The sequence below is a fragment of the Vombatus ursinus genome, unplaced genomic scaffold (assembly GCF_900497805.2).
Source record: "Vombatus ursinus unplaced genomic scaffold, bare-nosed wombat genome assembly UNPS02010639.1, whole genome shotgun sequence".
Classification (NCBI taxonomy): domain Eukaryota; kingdom Metazoa; phylum Chordata; class Mammalia; order Diprotodontia; family Vombatidae; genus Vombatus; species Vombatus ursinus.
The window spans coordinates 2,115,261-2,133,950 of record NW_020950417.1 but is presented as its reverse complement, the minus strand read 5'-3'; the positions used below and the strand labels follow the sequence as shown (position 1 = coordinate 2,133,950).

The 18,690-nt window shown below is 37.7% G+C and overlaps 1 protein-coding gene across 3 annotated transcripts in view; it reads left to right on the top strand.

The window, feature by feature from the left end:
* FAM120B (family with sequence similarity 120B) overlaps nt 1–18,690 on the top strand; it is a 120,387-nt gene that overhangs the window by 23,009 nt on the left and 78,688 nt on the right. For all 3 annotated transcript variants that reach the window (XM_027854883.1, XM_027854882.1, XM_027854881.1), the window contains exon 4: nt 10,845–10,946. In XM_027854883.1, the coding sequence (XP_027710684.1) occupies nt 10,845–10,946 (102 nt within the window). The remainder of the gene's footprint in view (nt 1–10,844; nt 10,947–18,690) is intronic.

Genomic DNA, 18,690 nt, shown 5'->3' with positions numbered 1-18,690 from the left:
AGGAGTTGCATATATAGCCATTGCCACTGATGTTTAACATTTTAGATTGTACACTCCAGAGGAGCAGGAGCCATACCTTGTTTAGTTTAGATCTGGTATGGTGAGCTGAGTAAGTGGGGAAGGCTGCTACAAATTCAGCTTTGTCTTTGATGTGCTCCTCTTGTCCTACCTTCAAGTCATACTTTCATATGCTGCTTCCTGGACTGCATAAGTCCCTCCCAGCAGGCCTACCCTTACCCAACAGGGCCCTCTTTCCAGTATTTATTTCTTCTTTCTACCATCAAAAATAGATATGCTTTCACATAATTATCACCTTGGCAAAGATGGCTAAAAATTGATACATATATTACTTTTTAGAGGGGACTCAGTGACTAAAATCAGTCAGTCAGTCAGTCAATCAGTCAGTAGGCATTTATTAAACACACTTAGTATGTGCCAAGCACTGTTTAGCTCTGGTTATACAAAGAAAGGCAAAAATGTAGTCCTTGCTGTCAAGAATCTAATGGAAAAGATAGCATACAAACAATTATGCGCTTGCAAACTATGGACAGATGCAATGTCATCTCAGAAACAGAAATTTTTGAAAGGGGAGGGGCGATCATGGAAAGGTGGAATTTGAGCTGAGTGTCTTAAAGATAAAGGAGATAGAGGCAGGTAGGTGGCACAATGGATAGAGCACCAGCCCCGGAATCAGGAGGACCTGAGTTCAAATCTGGCCTCAGACCAAACATTTGACACTTACTAGCTGTGTGATCCTGGGCAAGTCATTTAACCCCAATTGCCTAAAAATAAAAATAAATAAATAAAAATAGAGATAACTCAAATGCTTTAATTTCAGGCAGGTGATGGGAGATATTTTAAAACTTAAATACTACTACTCTGATTATTAATTGATTATGATTTAAAAAAAAAAAAGCCCAAAGGTTTCCTCAGACCACTTAAATTTCTTTTGTGTGTCCTGAAACAGGCCACGGACCCTTGTATTGTATGTCTTCTCTGATCTGCTTTTTTTTTTTTTTTTTCAAATTTAAAACTGTTTTAGATTGTTTCTCCTTCCCACTGCCTCTCCTCAAACTGAACACTTAAAAAACAAATTTCCACATTGGCTATTTCTAAAAATGCGTGTCTCATTCTGTCCATCACTTATCTGGGAGGAGGTGGCTGGTATGAGGTAGCACCACCTTAGTTTCTGCTTTAAGACTACTATGAAAGCAGCTGCTATAAATATTTTTGTACAAATGGATCCTTGATCAGCTCACTTTTTAACTTCTACAACTTTGGACTCTCAGGCCCTTCTCCATTAAAGCACTAGCTTGGTATTTAAAATCCTGAATTCCATGATGCTGTTTGAATAACTTTTCTTGGTTCCTCTTCCCAGTAGAGATGTGACAGTCTGAGCTCCTGGAATGTTGTATATGCCATCAGACGTTTTTACTTTTCCATTTGTTTTATTAAACTGTTTCTCTTTGTTGCAAGGGGAAGGTTCAATGCACTTGAGAGAAGGGGGATGAAAGGGTCACATTGGGAAATAAATGGGATGTAAAAACAAAATGAAAGGCACTGATTTTTAAGGAGTAAGAGAGGAAAAAAGAATATTTGTTGTGTGCTACAGTTGTGCTGATAAGGGAGAGATGCCTTTATATTAGATTGCACCTCTCCACTGTAGTATTTGAGTTGCATCTGTTGTCCACTCCCCATATGCTCAAGTTGAATGTATACTGTACACTAGGCAGCAAGGTAGTGAAAAAGAAAAATAAAACTACAGGCACACATGAGGTCCCAGGCTCTTACATCCATCTCCTCGCTCTCTTCTTGACCCTGCTTTTAGTCCTACCTGATTAAATAAATGCCTAAACATTTTTGTAACTTTAAAAATTATTGAGCAATAAGGGAATGTAGAATGTGCAAAAAGTACATCCATTGTCTCTTTTTTCTGATCTCAGCCACAGCTAACTAGCTATTAGTAATAGAAATACTGCATATTCCAGTTAATAGGAATAGTCCATAACGATGTTTTAAGATAAAGACAGTTCCTTAAAAGAACTAAAAAAACAATAAGACCTTTTCTTTTATCATTTTATCCAGCTATATGGGTCTTAATCATGAATTCTCATATATGGTCAAGGGGAAGTTGGAAAGTTTGGAAATGTCAGGTAATTGGCACAATTTGAATAAACAGAAATACTGCCAAGTTCATTGACTCCTTTGCAAAACTGCATCCAAGTCAAAGGAATGTCTGTTTTCTTTAAGTGTTGACCTTATAAGCTCTGAGGACCATTATCCCAACTCAGACTCTCACTGAGGAGTTGGGTCTCCCAGAGCCAGGCTGCATTTCCCCCTTAGAGATCTAGGGCTCCCATCGAGGGGCTGGGAATATCTGTTGAATGTCTTCAACTTAAGCTCCCATTCTGGTGTGTTCTTTCCCAGTGTCACTCTAGTATCATTTAACCAATTAATGTCAATTAACTTTTACAAGAGTTTTTACATTTGCAGGGCTGGAAGTCACAAAGCATTCTTCCTCAATACCTGGACGCTCACTCTCCCCACCTTGGTGCCTGGGGAGAATTAGCTCTAACTGAAAGCAGTTTGTTTAAACCATTCACCCCACCAATTTCACTTGCCAGCTCAGCATCGCTGGGTGAATTGTCTCTTCTTATTTATCTGCCTTCTATTCACTTCTGTGTGGGTTCAAGCAGGTTGCCCATGACTTCATTCCTCACTGGTCTCAGCTGTCAGTAAAATCAAACATGGACCCCCAGCTCTCCTGACCTTCCAAAGCTCACAAAGTCATAGCCTTGTCCAGTACTCCTTCACCTTAGAGCAGGAAAGAATAGACACAGCAGACACGAGAAAACAACCATACCATAGACATGACTTGACAGGTGGCCTGGATGGGGAGCTCTCTCCCTACCCAGAGGCTTACCACACTCCTCACTTGAATGCAGCCAGATAAAAGAGAGAACCCAGATCATCTGGTTAGTGCCATTTGTAGGCATTCTTGGTTCTGGCTCAGAAGCCAGTTGAAAGGCTTCTCTTCTTCAGACAGACTTGAAACAATACCTGTGCTCTGAAGCCCATGGGGGATTATATCAGCAGAGCGTGCTCATAAGGACGTGGCTCTAATTGGCCAATGCCAGTCCCTTGTTTCATAAGGATAAGTTTGTTTTTTTTTTTCAAATGCCTTTACAAGGAATCCTTGTGGTTTGTTTTTAAATGCTTGGACAATTCAACATTAAGTAGAATTTTAAAATTATAACCACATTTGTTTGAGGACAAATATAAAAACTTAATTTTTCCTCTTTATAAAATCCATATTCTTTGTTTTTATTGCTATCTTCTGCCTTTACATCATCTTTATTTCCAAATATATCACTTTTTCCTCTCCTACCCAGAGAGCTAACCCTTGTAATAAATGATTTTTAAACCAACGGGGAAAAAAAGTGGTTAACAGTGTGTGATTTGAGTCTGACAGTACTTGCATTATTCTGTACATATGTCCTTTTTATCCTTATGTCCTTCCCCTCTGCAAAGAAGTGAGGAAAGTGCACTTTCCTGTCTCTACTTTAGGGTTAGACTGGGTCATTATAATTATGTAACACTCCATTTCTTTTATTGTTCCTTCCATTTACGTTGTGGTCATCATGTATATGATTTTCCTGGTTCTGGTAGCTTCAGTTTGTATTAGTTCACATAAGAATTCTCATGCCTCTCTGTGTTCTTCAGATTCATTGCTTCTTAATGTTCTGTTATTCACATATCACATTTTTTTAGTTATTCCTTAATCAGCTGGCTTCCTTGCCACTACACAGAAGTACTGCTTCAAAATAATCAACAAGCATTTATTAAATGTTTACTATGTGCCTAGAGATACAAAGAGAAAGAAAAACAGCTCCTGCTGTTTACATCCTAAAGGAGGCAAGAGTATGAATATCAATAGGCACCTGTAAGATAACATACAGAATTGAAGGGAGTTAACTTTAGAGGGAAAGAGCTAGTAACTGGGAGGTCTGGGTGGGGGAGGGATGGGGGGGAGGTGAAAGGGAGAAGAACAGACTCCTATAGAAGGTTACACTTGAAAAGTCTTGTAGGAAGCCAGAGATTCTAAGAAGTATAGGTGAGAATGGGAAGCATTCCAGGCATGAAGGACATGGGGAACATGGAGATGGGAGATGGAGAGACTAGTGCTAGATATATAGAACTGGTAATCGTGATCAAAGATGATAATTGAACTCATGGGAGCTGAAGAGATCACAAAATTAAATATAATAGAACAAAGAAGAGGGCCAATGACAAAGTCTGGAGGGATACCCACAGTTAGTGGTTATGATGTGGATGAAGATCCAGATAGACTGGTGGAGAACTAGTGTCATGAAAACCCAAAGAAGAGAGAGTATTGAGGAAAAGAAGATCAAGAGTGTCCAATGCTCCAGAGAGGTCAAGAAAGATGAGGACTGAAAAAACACCGTTAGATTTTGGCAATTAGTAGCCATAAGGAGAGCAGTTGTAGTGGAATAATGAAGTCAAAAGCCCCACTGCAGAGTGAGAAGAGAGGAAGTGAGGGTACCTACTGTCGATTACTTTTTTCGAAGAGTTATGCTAAAAAAATGAGAAGAGATAAAAGGATGATAGCTGCAAGAATAGTAGACTCTAATGAGGGTTTTAAGAGTAGAGGAAATGTGGACATGTTTTTGAAAAGAAAAATGCTGAAAGTAAAGAGAGAGCAACAATTTGGATAAGAATTGATAAAATCACTTACCCGAATCTTTCCAAATACAAAGTGTCTTGACATTCTGCTGACAAAGTATTTGGATATTTGATTGATTTTTAAAGTTGTTATCTGGATATTTAGCATCTTGTAAATGGTGTAACTTATAGTCATGGAAACAGTATATATATATGTGTGTGTATGTATGGAGATATAGATGGATGGATGGATGGATGGATAGATATTTCCTTGTCTTTTTAGTGAGTGTTCAGATGTTTTGTTTTCCTACTGCATTTTGCATGAGGACAGAAGGCAAAGGTCAGGTTAGGATAAAGCTTTTATTAACCATATTGATTGCTTAAGGCCACATTTTCTGTTGTAATCCAGAACTAAATTGTCCTTTTTTAAAAGAAATAACCTGATATTGTCTGCACCTATATTACTGCGAACAATTAAAACCATGTGCAATATAGCATAAATACTTGGCTGACTATTGTGAATGATAGAATTGCTCTCATTTCTTAGATTAGTAGATTAAATTGACCCTCACATTTATGTTGTCAAAAGGAGGCTTGTAGGGAAAGGAGAATTTCTAATTAAATCATTTGTGGTTATGGAGGAAATGGATACCAGACCAGAATTTCCATGATACCAACTAAAACCCAAAAGTTGAATCCACTTTTATAGTTAGCTAGGGTAGTGACACCCCTGTCAGACACAGATTATTTGAAGGACTTGTTATGACAATGTCACACAGTCTACCAAATTTATCTTTAAATATGTGTGTGTGTGTGTGTGTACATAGACACACACACACACACACATACACACACATATATATATATATATTTTTTTTTTTAATTTTACAGGGCACTTTCTCACATTTACCTCCTGTCTATGGAGAAGGAAACTTAGATGTGTAATTCTGCTACATGTTGATTGTCACAGAAAGCCAGTGTCTTAGTAGCAGGCAAATAAAAGATAGATTTTAATTCCTACTTTGTAGCTGAGCCCACCTTAATACAGTGAGCTTCTTCATCTGTTTCCATCTAGATATAACCATAAAATGCTTTGCAAATATATTGTCAAGTAAAATGTCAAGACTTTAAAAGATGCATAATTTCATCCATGTGATCTAGGTGGTGCAGTGGATAGAACACTGGGCCTGGAATAAGGAATACCTGAGTTCTAATCTAGCCTTAGATACTTAGAAGCTGTGTGATCTTGGGCAAGTCATTTCATTTCTGTTTACCTCAGTTTTCTCAACTGTAAAATGATGATGATAAGAATAGCGTGCCATGGTTGTGGTGAGGATCAAATGATTTGTGAAGTGCATAGCACAATACCTGGCACATAGTAGGTACTATATAAATGCTAGCTATTATTGTTGTTGTTACACCAAATACAGATCACAATCCCTCCGCAATGAGTTTCTGTAGCTAAAAAAAATGCACCACCTTCTCCTACTTTTGCTAGACTGGTTCTTGAATGATAAACAGTGTTAGTCAATGGGCACATACCAGTAGTCTTTCCACTTTGTTGAGACCTGTCATATCTTGTGTTATATCTGTGACCCATAGTCACCTCTATACTACAGCGAAGTATTAGAGTAGAATTTTAGTGGAGGACTGTCAAGTACTATAAATCCTAAATAATAACATTATTTGTTTGTGTACTTGCCACCTCTTTACTATAACAACAAATTTACTCTGGCACTGGCACTTAGGGCTCCCAGAGGGGTAACTCTATGTGTGACTACTCAAACTCAGTCAGCCAGCAGACCCAGTTAGCTTTTAGAAAAGACATTTGTTCAAATGGCATAGTAACAATAGTTGTTCCAAAACATTTTTTTCAGAAACATGGGGCTCACTTTCCAAAGAAAACACACAGACTTAAAGGGGAAAGAGAATAGGTATGAACTTAAAATACAGTGGTAGTGAGGTGCACGTTTAGGAGACAAACATAGCTAAGAACATATGCTTCACTCTGTACTCTGAGTCTGTCATTTCTCTGTCTGGAGGTGGATAGCATGTTTATTGTGTTGATCAGAGTTCCTAAATGTTTCGAAGTTGTCTAGCTTTACAGTATTGTTATTATTGTAGAAATTGTTCTCTTGGGGCAGCTAGGTGGCACAGTGGATAGAGCACCGGCCCTGAAGTCAGGAGGACCTGAGTTCAAATCCGGCCTCAGACCAAACACTTGACACGTACTAACTGTGTGACCTTGGGCAAGTCACTTAACCCCAATTGCCTTACAAAAAAAAAAAAAAGAAAAGAAATTGTTCTCCTGGTTATGCTTACTTCATTTTGTATCAATCCATACAAGCCTTCTCAGGTTCTTCTAAAACCCCCTCTTCATTATTTCTTACCACACAATGGTATTAATCACCTTTATATACAATAGCTTGTTCAGCCATTCCCCAGTTGATGAGCACTGCTTCAGTTTCTAATTCTTTGCCACCACAAAAAGAGCTGCAATAGTTATTTTTGTACATATGAGTCTTTTTCCTCTTTCTTTGATTTCTTTGGGAGCATAGACCTAGTAGTGGTATCACTGGGTCACATGGTATGCCCAGTTTGTTAGATTTTGGGGGATAGTTCCAAATTGCTTTCCAGAATGGTTGGATTAGTTCACAGCTCCACCAGTAGTGCATTAAAGTACCTGTTTTCCCATAGCCTCACAAGCATTTGTCATTTTCCTTTTTAATCAGATTTGCCAATCTGATAGATGTGAGGTGGTACCTCAGACTTATTTTAATGTACATTTCTCTAATAGTGATATAGAACATTTTTCACATGAGTATTGACAGCTTGGATTTCTTCCTCTGAAAACTGCCTCTTCATATCCATTGACCATTATCAATTGGGAAGTGGCTTTTACTCTTATAAATTTGACTCACTTCCCTTTGTATCTTAGAAATGAGACCTTTATCAGAGAAATTTGCTACAAAGATTTTCACCCCAATTTCACGATTTCCTTTTAATTTTAGCCACATTGGTTTTGTTTGTGCAAAACTTTTTTAATTTTACATATTCAAAATTGTTCATTTTGCCTCCTGTGAATTTCTGTCTCTTGTTTGGTCATGAGCTCTTCCCCATCTATAGATTGAACAGGTAATTTCTTCCATGTTCCTTTAATTTGCTTATGATGTCATCTACTGTGTCTAAATCACATACCTATTTGGAGTTTATCTTGGTATATGGCGTGATGTTAGTCTACACTAAGTTTCTACGAGACTGCTTTCCAGTTTTCCCAACAGTTTTTGTTGAATAGTGAATGAACATATGGTTTTATTAATGGAAAACCAATAAAGAAGTTGTATCATCATCTGCCTTAGGACCACTGGATCTTGCTATGTGACTTACAGCTAAATATATATGGGATATACTATGTAACTGGAATCTTTGGGTTTATCGAATATTATATTACTGTGCTCATTTGCTTCTGTTGCACATCTAATCTGTGATAAACCTCTATTTCTTAGCTGGTACCAAATTGTTTTGATGACTATGACTTTGTAATATAATTTAAAATCTAGAATTTGCTAAAGCTAATGTTTTATCTTACTAAAGCTAATATCTCAGTTTCTTTGCTGATTCTTTGAGGTTTTCTAAGTAAGCCATCATTTTACCACCAAATAGGGGTAATTTCTTTGCCCTTTACCAATGTGATTGCTTTAATCTCTTTCTCATCTCTAAATGCCTTTGCTAGCATTTCTAGAATTATATAAAATATTTTTTAATTTCAATAAACTGAAATCAACCTAAATGTCCAAATTAGGAGAATTTGAAAATAAATTGTGGTTTGTAATGTTAATTAAGTTCAACAAATATGGAAAAAATAAAGAAATACAGAAATATCATTATGAAAAATACAAAAAGAAAAAAAGGCAAAACCAGAAGAACTACTGCTTGCTAGGAAAAATAAATGGGAATAAATGGAAAAATAATCCCACTTGGGGCTTAGAGAAATTGACTGAATATTATGATATTTATAGATTGGAATTTATTTGAAGGTAAGTAGTTGCAAAGCAAATTTTTAAAAATTAATTTATTTTTGATTTATCAACAATTATTTCCATAAGCTTTTGAGTTTTCAATTTTTCTCCCCCTCCATTCTTGCCTGCCTCCCCAAGATAGCACATGATCTGATATAGACTATACATATACATTCCTATTAAACATATTTTCATATTAGTGATGTTGTAAAGAAGAATTAGAACCAATAGGAGGAACCACAAGAAAGAAGAAAATAAAATAGCAAATAGTATGCTTCATTCTGCATTCAAACTCCATAGTTCTTTCTTTGGATATGGATAGCATTTTCCATCATGAGACCTTTGGAGATGTCTTAGATCCTTGCATTGCTGAGAAGGGCTAAGTCTGTCAACATTAGTCATCACACAACGTGGCTGTTACTCTATACAATGTTCTCCTGGTTCTGTTAACTTCACTCAGCATCAGTCCATACAAGCCCTTTTCAGGTTTTTCTGAAGTCCACCTGCTCATCATTTCAGTAGTATTCCATTACATTCATATACCACAACTTGTTCAGCCATTCCCCAATTGATGGGCATTCCCTCATTTTCCAATTCTTTGCCACCACAAAAAGAGGTGCAAAGCAAATTTTAAAATAAGGCAACAGAACTCAGAATTGTGAAGGAGAAATATTCTTATCAGGAAAATATAGAAGTGAAAAAGGAAATAGAGAGGTTATGTAAACAGTAAAAATACAAAATAACTAAACAGCCTGTGTGCTCTATTGGTATCAGCAGGCAGTGTACTAGAAGAAGGCCTCTAGTACATTGTGCTAATTCCCTTTATAGGATGTATATACATAAGAGTTGCATAAGATGAATAGTATATGGATTGTTATCTGCATCACAAATGGGGAGGAATACCAACATTGATGAAATCATAGATACATCAAAGTATAAAGTCTCCAAAAAAAATTAGTTGAAATTAATTATGAATTAATTATTAATAAATGAAATTAAATGAAAAGGGAAGGGAGAGGGAAAAAACTATCTACATATCTACTAAGCTAGAGATCACAGAGAATAATTACAATATAGGAAGTATAAATACCCTATAATTTTAATTCTAATAATCCAGAGACATTTATTAAAAGGCCATTTAAGTATGAAAAGGCTATCAACAAAAGCTTGTTGACTAAGAAAAAGTGAATTGCTGAAACAAGGAGAGAATATTGACCGAAGCAGTTATTGACATATTTTGTGCTTTCTTCATATTATTTGGTGTCTTAGATTTGTATCTTCCTTTTCTTCTATATTGTTGTATCTCAGAAATGTTTTCTAAGTGCAAAAACTGGCCAAGGTTTTAGGACTTGAAATTTTTAACTTCTTTTGACATATCGCATAACAACAATAATTTTTAAAAATAGTATCTTAAAGTGTAACACCAAGTATAACACCCTGGGGTTTAGAGAGTGTTTTCACATTGACAATCCTCATAATTCTATTTTAAGGCCAGTATTGTTGGACCAGTTTTACAGATAAAGAAACTACGACTGAGAGAAATTAAGTGATTGGCTTAGTGTCACCTAACTAGTACATGGTTGCGGGACTTGAACCTAGCTCTTCCTAGTATGACTTCCAAGTCCAGGGCTTGTTAAGTATAACATTTCTGAGCGCAGAAAGCCACACATTGACTTGCTTAAAAAAAAAAAAAACAACACTTTATCACACTTAGATGTGGGAACTCGGAAAGAAGACCTAATAGGACCTAACTGTGGGCAGTGAGGTGGCACATTAGATAGAGCATGGGTCTTGGAATCAGGAAGACTCATCTTCATGAGTTCAGATCTAGTCTCAGACACTCACTAGCTGTGTGACCCTGGGCAAGTCAGTCAACCCTATTTGCCTCAGTTCTTCATCTGTAGAATAGGCTGGAGAAGGAAATGGCAAACCATTCCATTATCTCCGCCAAGAAAACCCCAAGTGGCGTCACAAAGAGTCAGACATAACTGAAACAACTCAACGGCAACAATAGGGCCTGACTCCAGCCCTGCTGTGGCTGTTAAATCTAGATGGAAAGCACCGAGTGTTCTCATCACACCTTCAACTGTAGTGAATGTCAGTACTCATGAATGCTTTTTGATTTTGACTGTCTTTATTTAGATGCTTGCAGATCCTGTCCCATAGTAAAGGAGTGGTTTGTATACTTTGGGAATCAGCTGAAGCAGCCAGAACTGGTACAGCCCATAAAACTGGACATCCCAGGTAGGACCAAAATTAACTTTTATTAGAAATATTTATCTTAATATATTTATCACATATTCTGTAGCTCTAAAATGACTCCTTCATAAGAAGAGACCAGATGTTAAAATATAAAATACTCCTACATTACCAAGACTTTTAGCCATTAAGCCAGTAAAAAAAAAAGTACCATATCATGTTGAATTGAATTCTTACATTACAGTTGAGGAAATGGGGCTAAGAAAGGGAATTTTGAGGGTAGAGAAGAAGGTAGCAAAAATCGGTTATGATTCATGGAATCATGGATTTTGGGAGTGGAAGGGATCTTAGAAACATCTAGTCCTCTCTTTGTTTTATAGGTATAGATAGTTAAGAAAATAGTGTCTGAAAATGGAGATTTAAATTCCTGAACCAAGGCTTAAAATATGGGAGTGTTGTGTTCATGACCATGGATAAAGTACAAGGGCTAGTAAAAATGTATTTGCCTTGAGCTTCACAAAACCAATTAGAAGGGTTTTAAATGAAAAAGGGAAGGAAGAGGGAAAAAACTATCTGCATACCTACCAAGCTAGGGATCATAGAGAATAATTACAATATAGGAAGAATGGTAGTAGAGATGTCCAGAAATTCACAAAAGACAAAGTCCAAGAAAGGAACCAGCAATAGAATCTGTGACTTTAGATGTCAGTACACAGCACACTGCCTCCCATAGGCATCAGTGAACCTTGTTGAGTTGAGACATGTGACTGAATATGATTCTGGAAAAGTATGCTTTGTTCAAAAGAAATAGCATACGTTTTACAAACAGTATGGGGCTGAAATAGCATTCCACGATATGTTCATGAAGAAGTCCAGAAACCAAATAGGGGAAAATATTGTGGAGAATGTTTTGGGGAAGATCACCAGGGAAGCAGAAAGATAAGCAATATTGTCATAAAAATATACTCGAGACTCCTTGAATAGAAAACGAAACAGGTAAGGAAGTCCCAAAATTATGATAAAGCAGTCATGAGGGACTTTTGTTATCCAGACATCTGTTAGAGATATCTCTGCCAAAAACAAGGCATCTAATAATTTTGTTGGTTTTAGTAACAATTGAATCCTTCAAAAGGTAGAAGAAACAAAAAGAGCAGCTGTTATTCTGGACCTATCAACAAAGAAAAAAGATTGCTGAAATAGAAATGGTGGGAACTGTGGAGATAGGAGGCAGCTGGGAGAGTTTTAGACCTGGAGTCAGGAAGACCTAAGCTCAAATTCAGCCTGAGATATTTTTTAGCTGTGTGACCCTGGGCAAGTCATTTGACTTCTGTCTTATTCAATTTCATCACCTATAAAATGGGAATAATAATGCTCCTACCTCCCAGGGTTATTTTGAGGATCAGATCATTATAATATTTGTAAAGTGCTTTGCAAACTTTGAGGCGCTATATAAATGCTAGTAATTATTACTGAAGATGAGGAAAGGAACACTATTAGAAATTATGGTAGAGCAGGAGGAAAAAGCCGGGTCTTGTCTGACCTATACCCTGGATTTTTTGAGAACATATTTCAAAGGTTTTCAGAGAAAAGGATAAATAGTATCCCATGGCCTAAAACCACAAGGGCAAATTAGCCTAGGAGAGATGGGGAAATTCTTAGTAATGAAATTCCAAATATACAAAGAGAAACCATTCTACTGAGGGATAGAAGAGGAAGAAGCCTAAAGAAACCAGTATTTGTGTACGGGGAGCTCATCTACAAACTTTAATACCAAACAGATACAAAGGATGGAAATAAGGACTATACAAAAGTGTGTGTGTGAATTAACAAACATTTTATTAAGCACCAACTATGTGCCGGGTATTGTGGTGGGCACTGGGGCTATAAATACAAAGAATGAAACAAACTGTGTTCATTACGAGCTTGTATTCTAATGGGGGAGACTCTCCCCCATTATTTTTATGTAATATTTATATGTAGAATTATGTATGTCAGGTACATATATGTATATATAGTGAATAAATACAAAGTACTTAAATACAAGGTATTTTGGTGGGAATTAAGAAGGACTTTATACAGAAGGTGGTGCTTGAGCTGCATCTTAAAGGAAAAGAGAAACTCTAAGGAGTAAGGCAGGAAAGAGTGCTTTCCAAGAAGGTAGGAATGCCCACATGAAGATACAGAGTATCAAATGTGAAGAAGAGAGAAGACCAGTTTGTCTGGACTGCAGAATGTGGGAAAGTATATGAGTAATGTCTGGTGAGGCTGGAAAAATGGGTTGGGACCAGGTTGTGTAGGGCTTTAAAAGCTAAAGAACAGAGTTTATATTTTATTCTAATGGCAAAATGAAGCCTCTGAAGGCAACCAAGTAGGGGAGTTACATGGTCCGATCTGATCAGCTTAAGAATTATTTTGGCATCAGGGTCTAGGAAAGACTAGAGTGGGGAGAGGCTGGAGATGGAGAGATCAATCAGGAGGCTGATATGGTAGTGTAGGCCAGAGGTGAGAAGAGCCAGAACTAAACTGATAGCTGTGTGAGTGTGAAGAGTGGTCAAATTTGAGAGCTGTTGTGGAAACTGCAAAATTTGTCAACTGACTCGATCTGTTGGGTGAGAGAGAGTGAGGGGTCCAGCATAATGCCAAAGTTACAAACCTGGGAGACTGGTGAAATGGTGGCACCTTTCATAGAAATGGCGAAATTTGGAAAAGAGGAGAATTTGAGGGGAAAGATAATGAGATAAGGGAAAGATAATGAGTTAAGTTTTTACACAAGTTGAGTTTAAGATGTCTCCAGGACATTAGATTTGAATTTTCTAATAAGCCATTGGTGGTATAGAAATTAAATTCAGAGGGAAAGTAAGGAGAGGTGGGGGGGGCAAAGAAGGAGAGAGAAAGAGAGAAATTCGTTCACACGTATACATATACACACATAAATACACAGTTATATAAATTTATATCCATATGTATACCATAGATATAGATAGCTATATGTATCTATGCACACATAAATACATACACATGAAATTATTATAATATATTAATATAAATTATTATAATGTGTGGTTTTGTGTGTGTGTGTATCTAACTCATCTGCATAGAAATAATTAAAACCACAGAAACTGCTGAGATTCCCAAGAGAGTATAGAGGAAGAAGAGGGCCAAGGACAAAACCTTGAGAAACACCCACAGTTAGATGGTGTGAGCTGGACAAAGAGGTAACAAAGAAGACTGAGAAGGAGCAGTCAGCCATGTAGAGTAAAAACCAGGAGACAGTATCAGGAGAAGGGAGTGGTCAGCAGCGTCAGAGTCCACAGAGTAGTTGAGAAAGATGAAAATTGAGAAGAGATCATCAGATTTGGCCGTTAAGAGAGAGAAAGTTGTTTCAGTTGGAGTGGTGAGGTCAGAAATCTGATCACAGAGAGTTGAGGAGAAATGGAGGGAACAGGAAGCAGAAGCAGTCATTATAGGCAACTTTTTTCAAGGAGTTTGAGAGAGGGAGGAGTCATTTAGGACAACAGCTTGAAGGAATAGTAGAGTCTAGTGGAAGGCTTTTAGGGAGGAGAGAGATTTGGGCATGTTTTAAGACAGTAGAAGAGGAATCAATAAATAGGGAAAGGTTGAAGGTTTAAAAGAGGGAGTATTGTTGAGGATACAGTCTCCTGGAGAAGGTGGGTGGGAATGAGATCATATGTACAGGTAGTGGATTCGACCGTGGCAAAGAGAAAATCCACGTCTTTTTCAGAGTTTTGGGGAAAGGAGGAGAGAGTGGAAGATGATGTCAAGAGGTTTTGAGATGAAGAGAATGGAAGAAAAGTGAACCTCAGTTCTCAGGGAAGTAAGAGGCAAGGTCCTTAGCTAAGAGAGGGAAGGAAAGGGGAGTTTAGGGAGACTAAAAGAGGGAAGAAAAAGTTTTGAATAGCTTCGGTGGAGAGTGAGACAGAGAATCAATTAGAGAGAAATAAAAGGTCCACCCTACTGCAGTCAAGGCCCAGTTGAGGTTGGCTACCATGAATTTGTAACGTACCCAATCGGCACAGTTGTGATATTTTCTGTAGTCGCCTTCACCCACTTGTGAGTAGAAGCCAAGGAGGTGGATGGTTGAAGTCATTCAGGGCTAAGTTTTGGCAAGAGATGAGGGACAGTATTCAGAATGAGCTGAGATTGGCAAGGAATGCTAAAGACTAAAACGTGGTGGGGGTGGAGTGGGGAGAAACGAAGATAAATTTTTTGGGGAAAACAAAAGATTAAAAAAGGGAGCATAACCTATCGTTCAGGTGTAATGGGAAGATAAACCATGAAAAAAAGGAAGAATTACTCAGCTCTTATTCTGTCTCTGCTTTATGTGTCAAAGAGAACAATCTTTGAACTAGAAAGAACCAAACAAAAAATGGCCACCTAGGTGTTGAAACCCACCTTAAGGAGGGAGATATAAGACAACATCTATCTGACCTTAACAGAGCTAAGTGAACCACATCCCAAAATATTGAAAGGGGGAAAAAAAACCTGGCAGATAAGACTTCTGATCCCAGGCAGGGATCTTTGAAAGATCATAGAAAATTTGAAGACTGCTGCATCCTCAGAGAAGGGTAAATGTTGGAATAATTTTCAAAACAGGAAAGAGAGTGGAGTCAGCAATTTATAAATCAGTGAGTTTGACTCTCCTGGCAAAGTCATTGAAGATATTATGAAAGGGAAAGTTAGTGAACATCTAGAAAAAAGAAATGGTGATTACATTAAATCAGCCTGGCTTTCTCAAGAACATGTGTGTCAGACTAACCTTATTTCCTTTTTTTTGATAAAGTTAATAGTCTTTCACACGAGAGTTGAGGGAGAGTGGACTGCTGCAGTAAATATTCTCTGCCTAGTTTTTAGTACAATTTTAGACAAAGTTTCTTATACTGTTCTTGTGGAGAGCATGAAGAGATGTGCACTAGACTTCAGGACAGGTGGCTGATCTAATGCCCAAATCCAAAGAGTGATCATTAATAGTTATAGGTCATCTTGGAAAAAAGATTAAGTTGGTTTGTAGATGTTGTTCTTTTCATTTATGTTGTTGTCATCATTGTGTATATTATATTCCTGATTACTTCATTTTTCCTCAGTTCATTTGTCTTTCCTACTTCATTGTATTCATTATATTCATTGTTCAGTAATATTCAGCTGTCAGTCAATAAGCATTTATTAAGCACTTACTGTGTGCCAGTTACTGTTCCAGGAATGCAAAGGAAGATACATTCTAATAGAGGAAATTGTATGAGAAAAAAACCTGTACAAACAAAACTTATACAGTGTAAATGGAAGATAATTCATTACGGTGATGTGCAGCAATTTGTTTAGCCATTCCCTAATTGATGGGCCTCTACTTTATTTCCAGTTTTTTGCTACTGCTGGAAATATTTTGGTGCTTGTGGGAACTTTGTTTTCATCATTGACCTCCTTAGGGTATATACCTCTCAGTGGAATCAGAGTATGGACATTTTAATTACTTTCTTTGCTTAAGCCTAACAATAATGGAAAGACTACTGACACTGCTTCTGGCCCAGTCCCCAAAGCTTTCATCCAAGGGAACACACTTGTAGAGATATAGACTGTCAACTGTTGCCACGGCTACTGAAGGTCTAGAAAACATAATTCTTGCTACCAAAATCCTTGTTATTGGCAAATGGTTCAACTTCAGAAACATATGATTTTATTAACAGAAATTACATGAAAGCAAGTAAAGACTATCTGTTCTGTCGATCTATCCTAAGGACCAAGAGGCCTTTCTGTCTGTCTTGTAGCTGGAACCCCTGTGAGTGTTCTCTCCCTATTAGAAGGTGAACTCCTGGAAAGCAGGCACTCTCTCGAATTTCTAATTGTCTGCCTGTGCTTATCTTAACATTGTGCTTTGCATGTAGCAAGTACGTAGTGTTTTTTTCATTGAGTCAGTCAGTCAGTCATGATTGATTGGAGCTATTCAAAAGGAATATATATATAGAAGGTTCCCCTTTACTAGGAATCTTCAGACAAAAGCTGGATGGCTGCTCAGGATGTTCTGGAGTGGATTCTTGATTAGGTGTGTTTAAACTAGCAACAGTCTCGCTGGTACCTTCTAATCCTTAGAGCTGGCACAATATCACACACAAAACATATGGCAGACGCTAGATTTCAATCCATGACTCTCTTACCCAAAGCCACTCAAAAGAGTTCCTGGAGTCTGTCAGGCTTGTGATAGCAGCTGGTTATTCAGAATCAGAAGGGGAGATGGAGCAGCTAGGTGGCACAGTGGATAGAGCACTGGCCCTGAAGTCAGGAGGACCTGAGTTCAAATCCAGCCTCAAACCAAACACTTGACGCTTACTAGCTGTGTGACCCTGGGCAAGTCACTTAACCCCAATTGCCTTAAAAAAAAAAAAAAGAATCAGAAGGGGAGGTGGGGTAGATCTCAGAGTTGGAAAGGATTAATCAATCAACAACTATTTATTAAGTACCTTCTCTGGGTCAAGCACTGTGCTTGGCACTGATGATAAAAAGACAAAAATGGATAGTCCTTGCTCTTGAGGAACTTACAATCTAGTCAGTGGAGATAAAATGCACATAATATAAAATAGATGCAAGACAGAATAACTAATATGGAAGTGTTTTACATGATTGCACATGTATAACCTGTATCAGATTACTTATTCTCAGGGAAGGGAAAAAAAAGGCAGAAAGGATAGAATTTGGCGTTCAAAACTTAAAAAAAAAAATGAACGTTAAAAGTTGTTTTTACATGTAATTGGGGAAAAAATAAAATATTATTTTAAACTTAAAAAAATAAATGCAAGATAATTTTGGAAGGAAAGCACTACCAACTTGGGAGACCAAAAATAGCCTCTTGTAAAAAGTGATGATTGAACTGACCCTTGAAAGAAATTGAGGATTTGAGAAGATGGCAGTGAGGAAGGAATACATTACAAGCATAGGAAACAGCCAGCACAGAAATACAGAGGGGAGATGAGTGCTGAAGAAGAGGCAGGTAAGTTTGGCTGTATTGCAATCCAGCCAACACACACTACAGTGTATGTGAAGGGGAGTAACATGTAACAAGGCTGGGAAGGTAGGCTAACAGATGGCATCTCCAATCTCCAGAGCCAAATCTCCTGACCTCATTCAAAGGACACAGTCTGATCTGGCTCTGTGAATAAGATGCCAGTCTGCAGACTGGGTAGGAGATCCCTCCCTCATCACAAAGTTAGAGGCCAAGGCCATGGAGGTGACTGAATACACCTCCCTCTAGTCTGGTTTTTCAGCTTGCCACCAGACACAAAACTGCTGAAACATTTGTTTTAAAAGTTGTGTGTGTGTGTGTGTGTGTGTGTGTGTGTGTGTAAGGAAGTTGTGTGTAAAAAAAGGCAGAAGGAGGACATTGGGCCCAGGTTGTGAAGAACTGTAAATGTCAAACAGCATTTTCTATGTTATTCTCTAGTAGAAAATAAATCTAGAGAGAATCCCACAGGTCGTCCAGGCCAATGCCTGCCACAAGCAGGAGTCCTCTTTACAATATCACTGACAAGTGAAGGCTGCCCACTTTGCTTTTACACAATTTTATTATGGGGAAGTTTTTTCATATATTGAACCAAACCCTAACTCATAATTTCCATCCATCACTCTTAGTTCTGTCCTCTGGAACCAAGTAGAACAAGTGTAATCCCTCTTCCACATGACAGATAGTACATAAAATATTTAAATGTTAAAATGTTGCTAGCTATGAAGACTCAGTGAAATCTGCAAAGGTTCTTTCTTCCTGGTCAGTGATATTCTCCCCCAG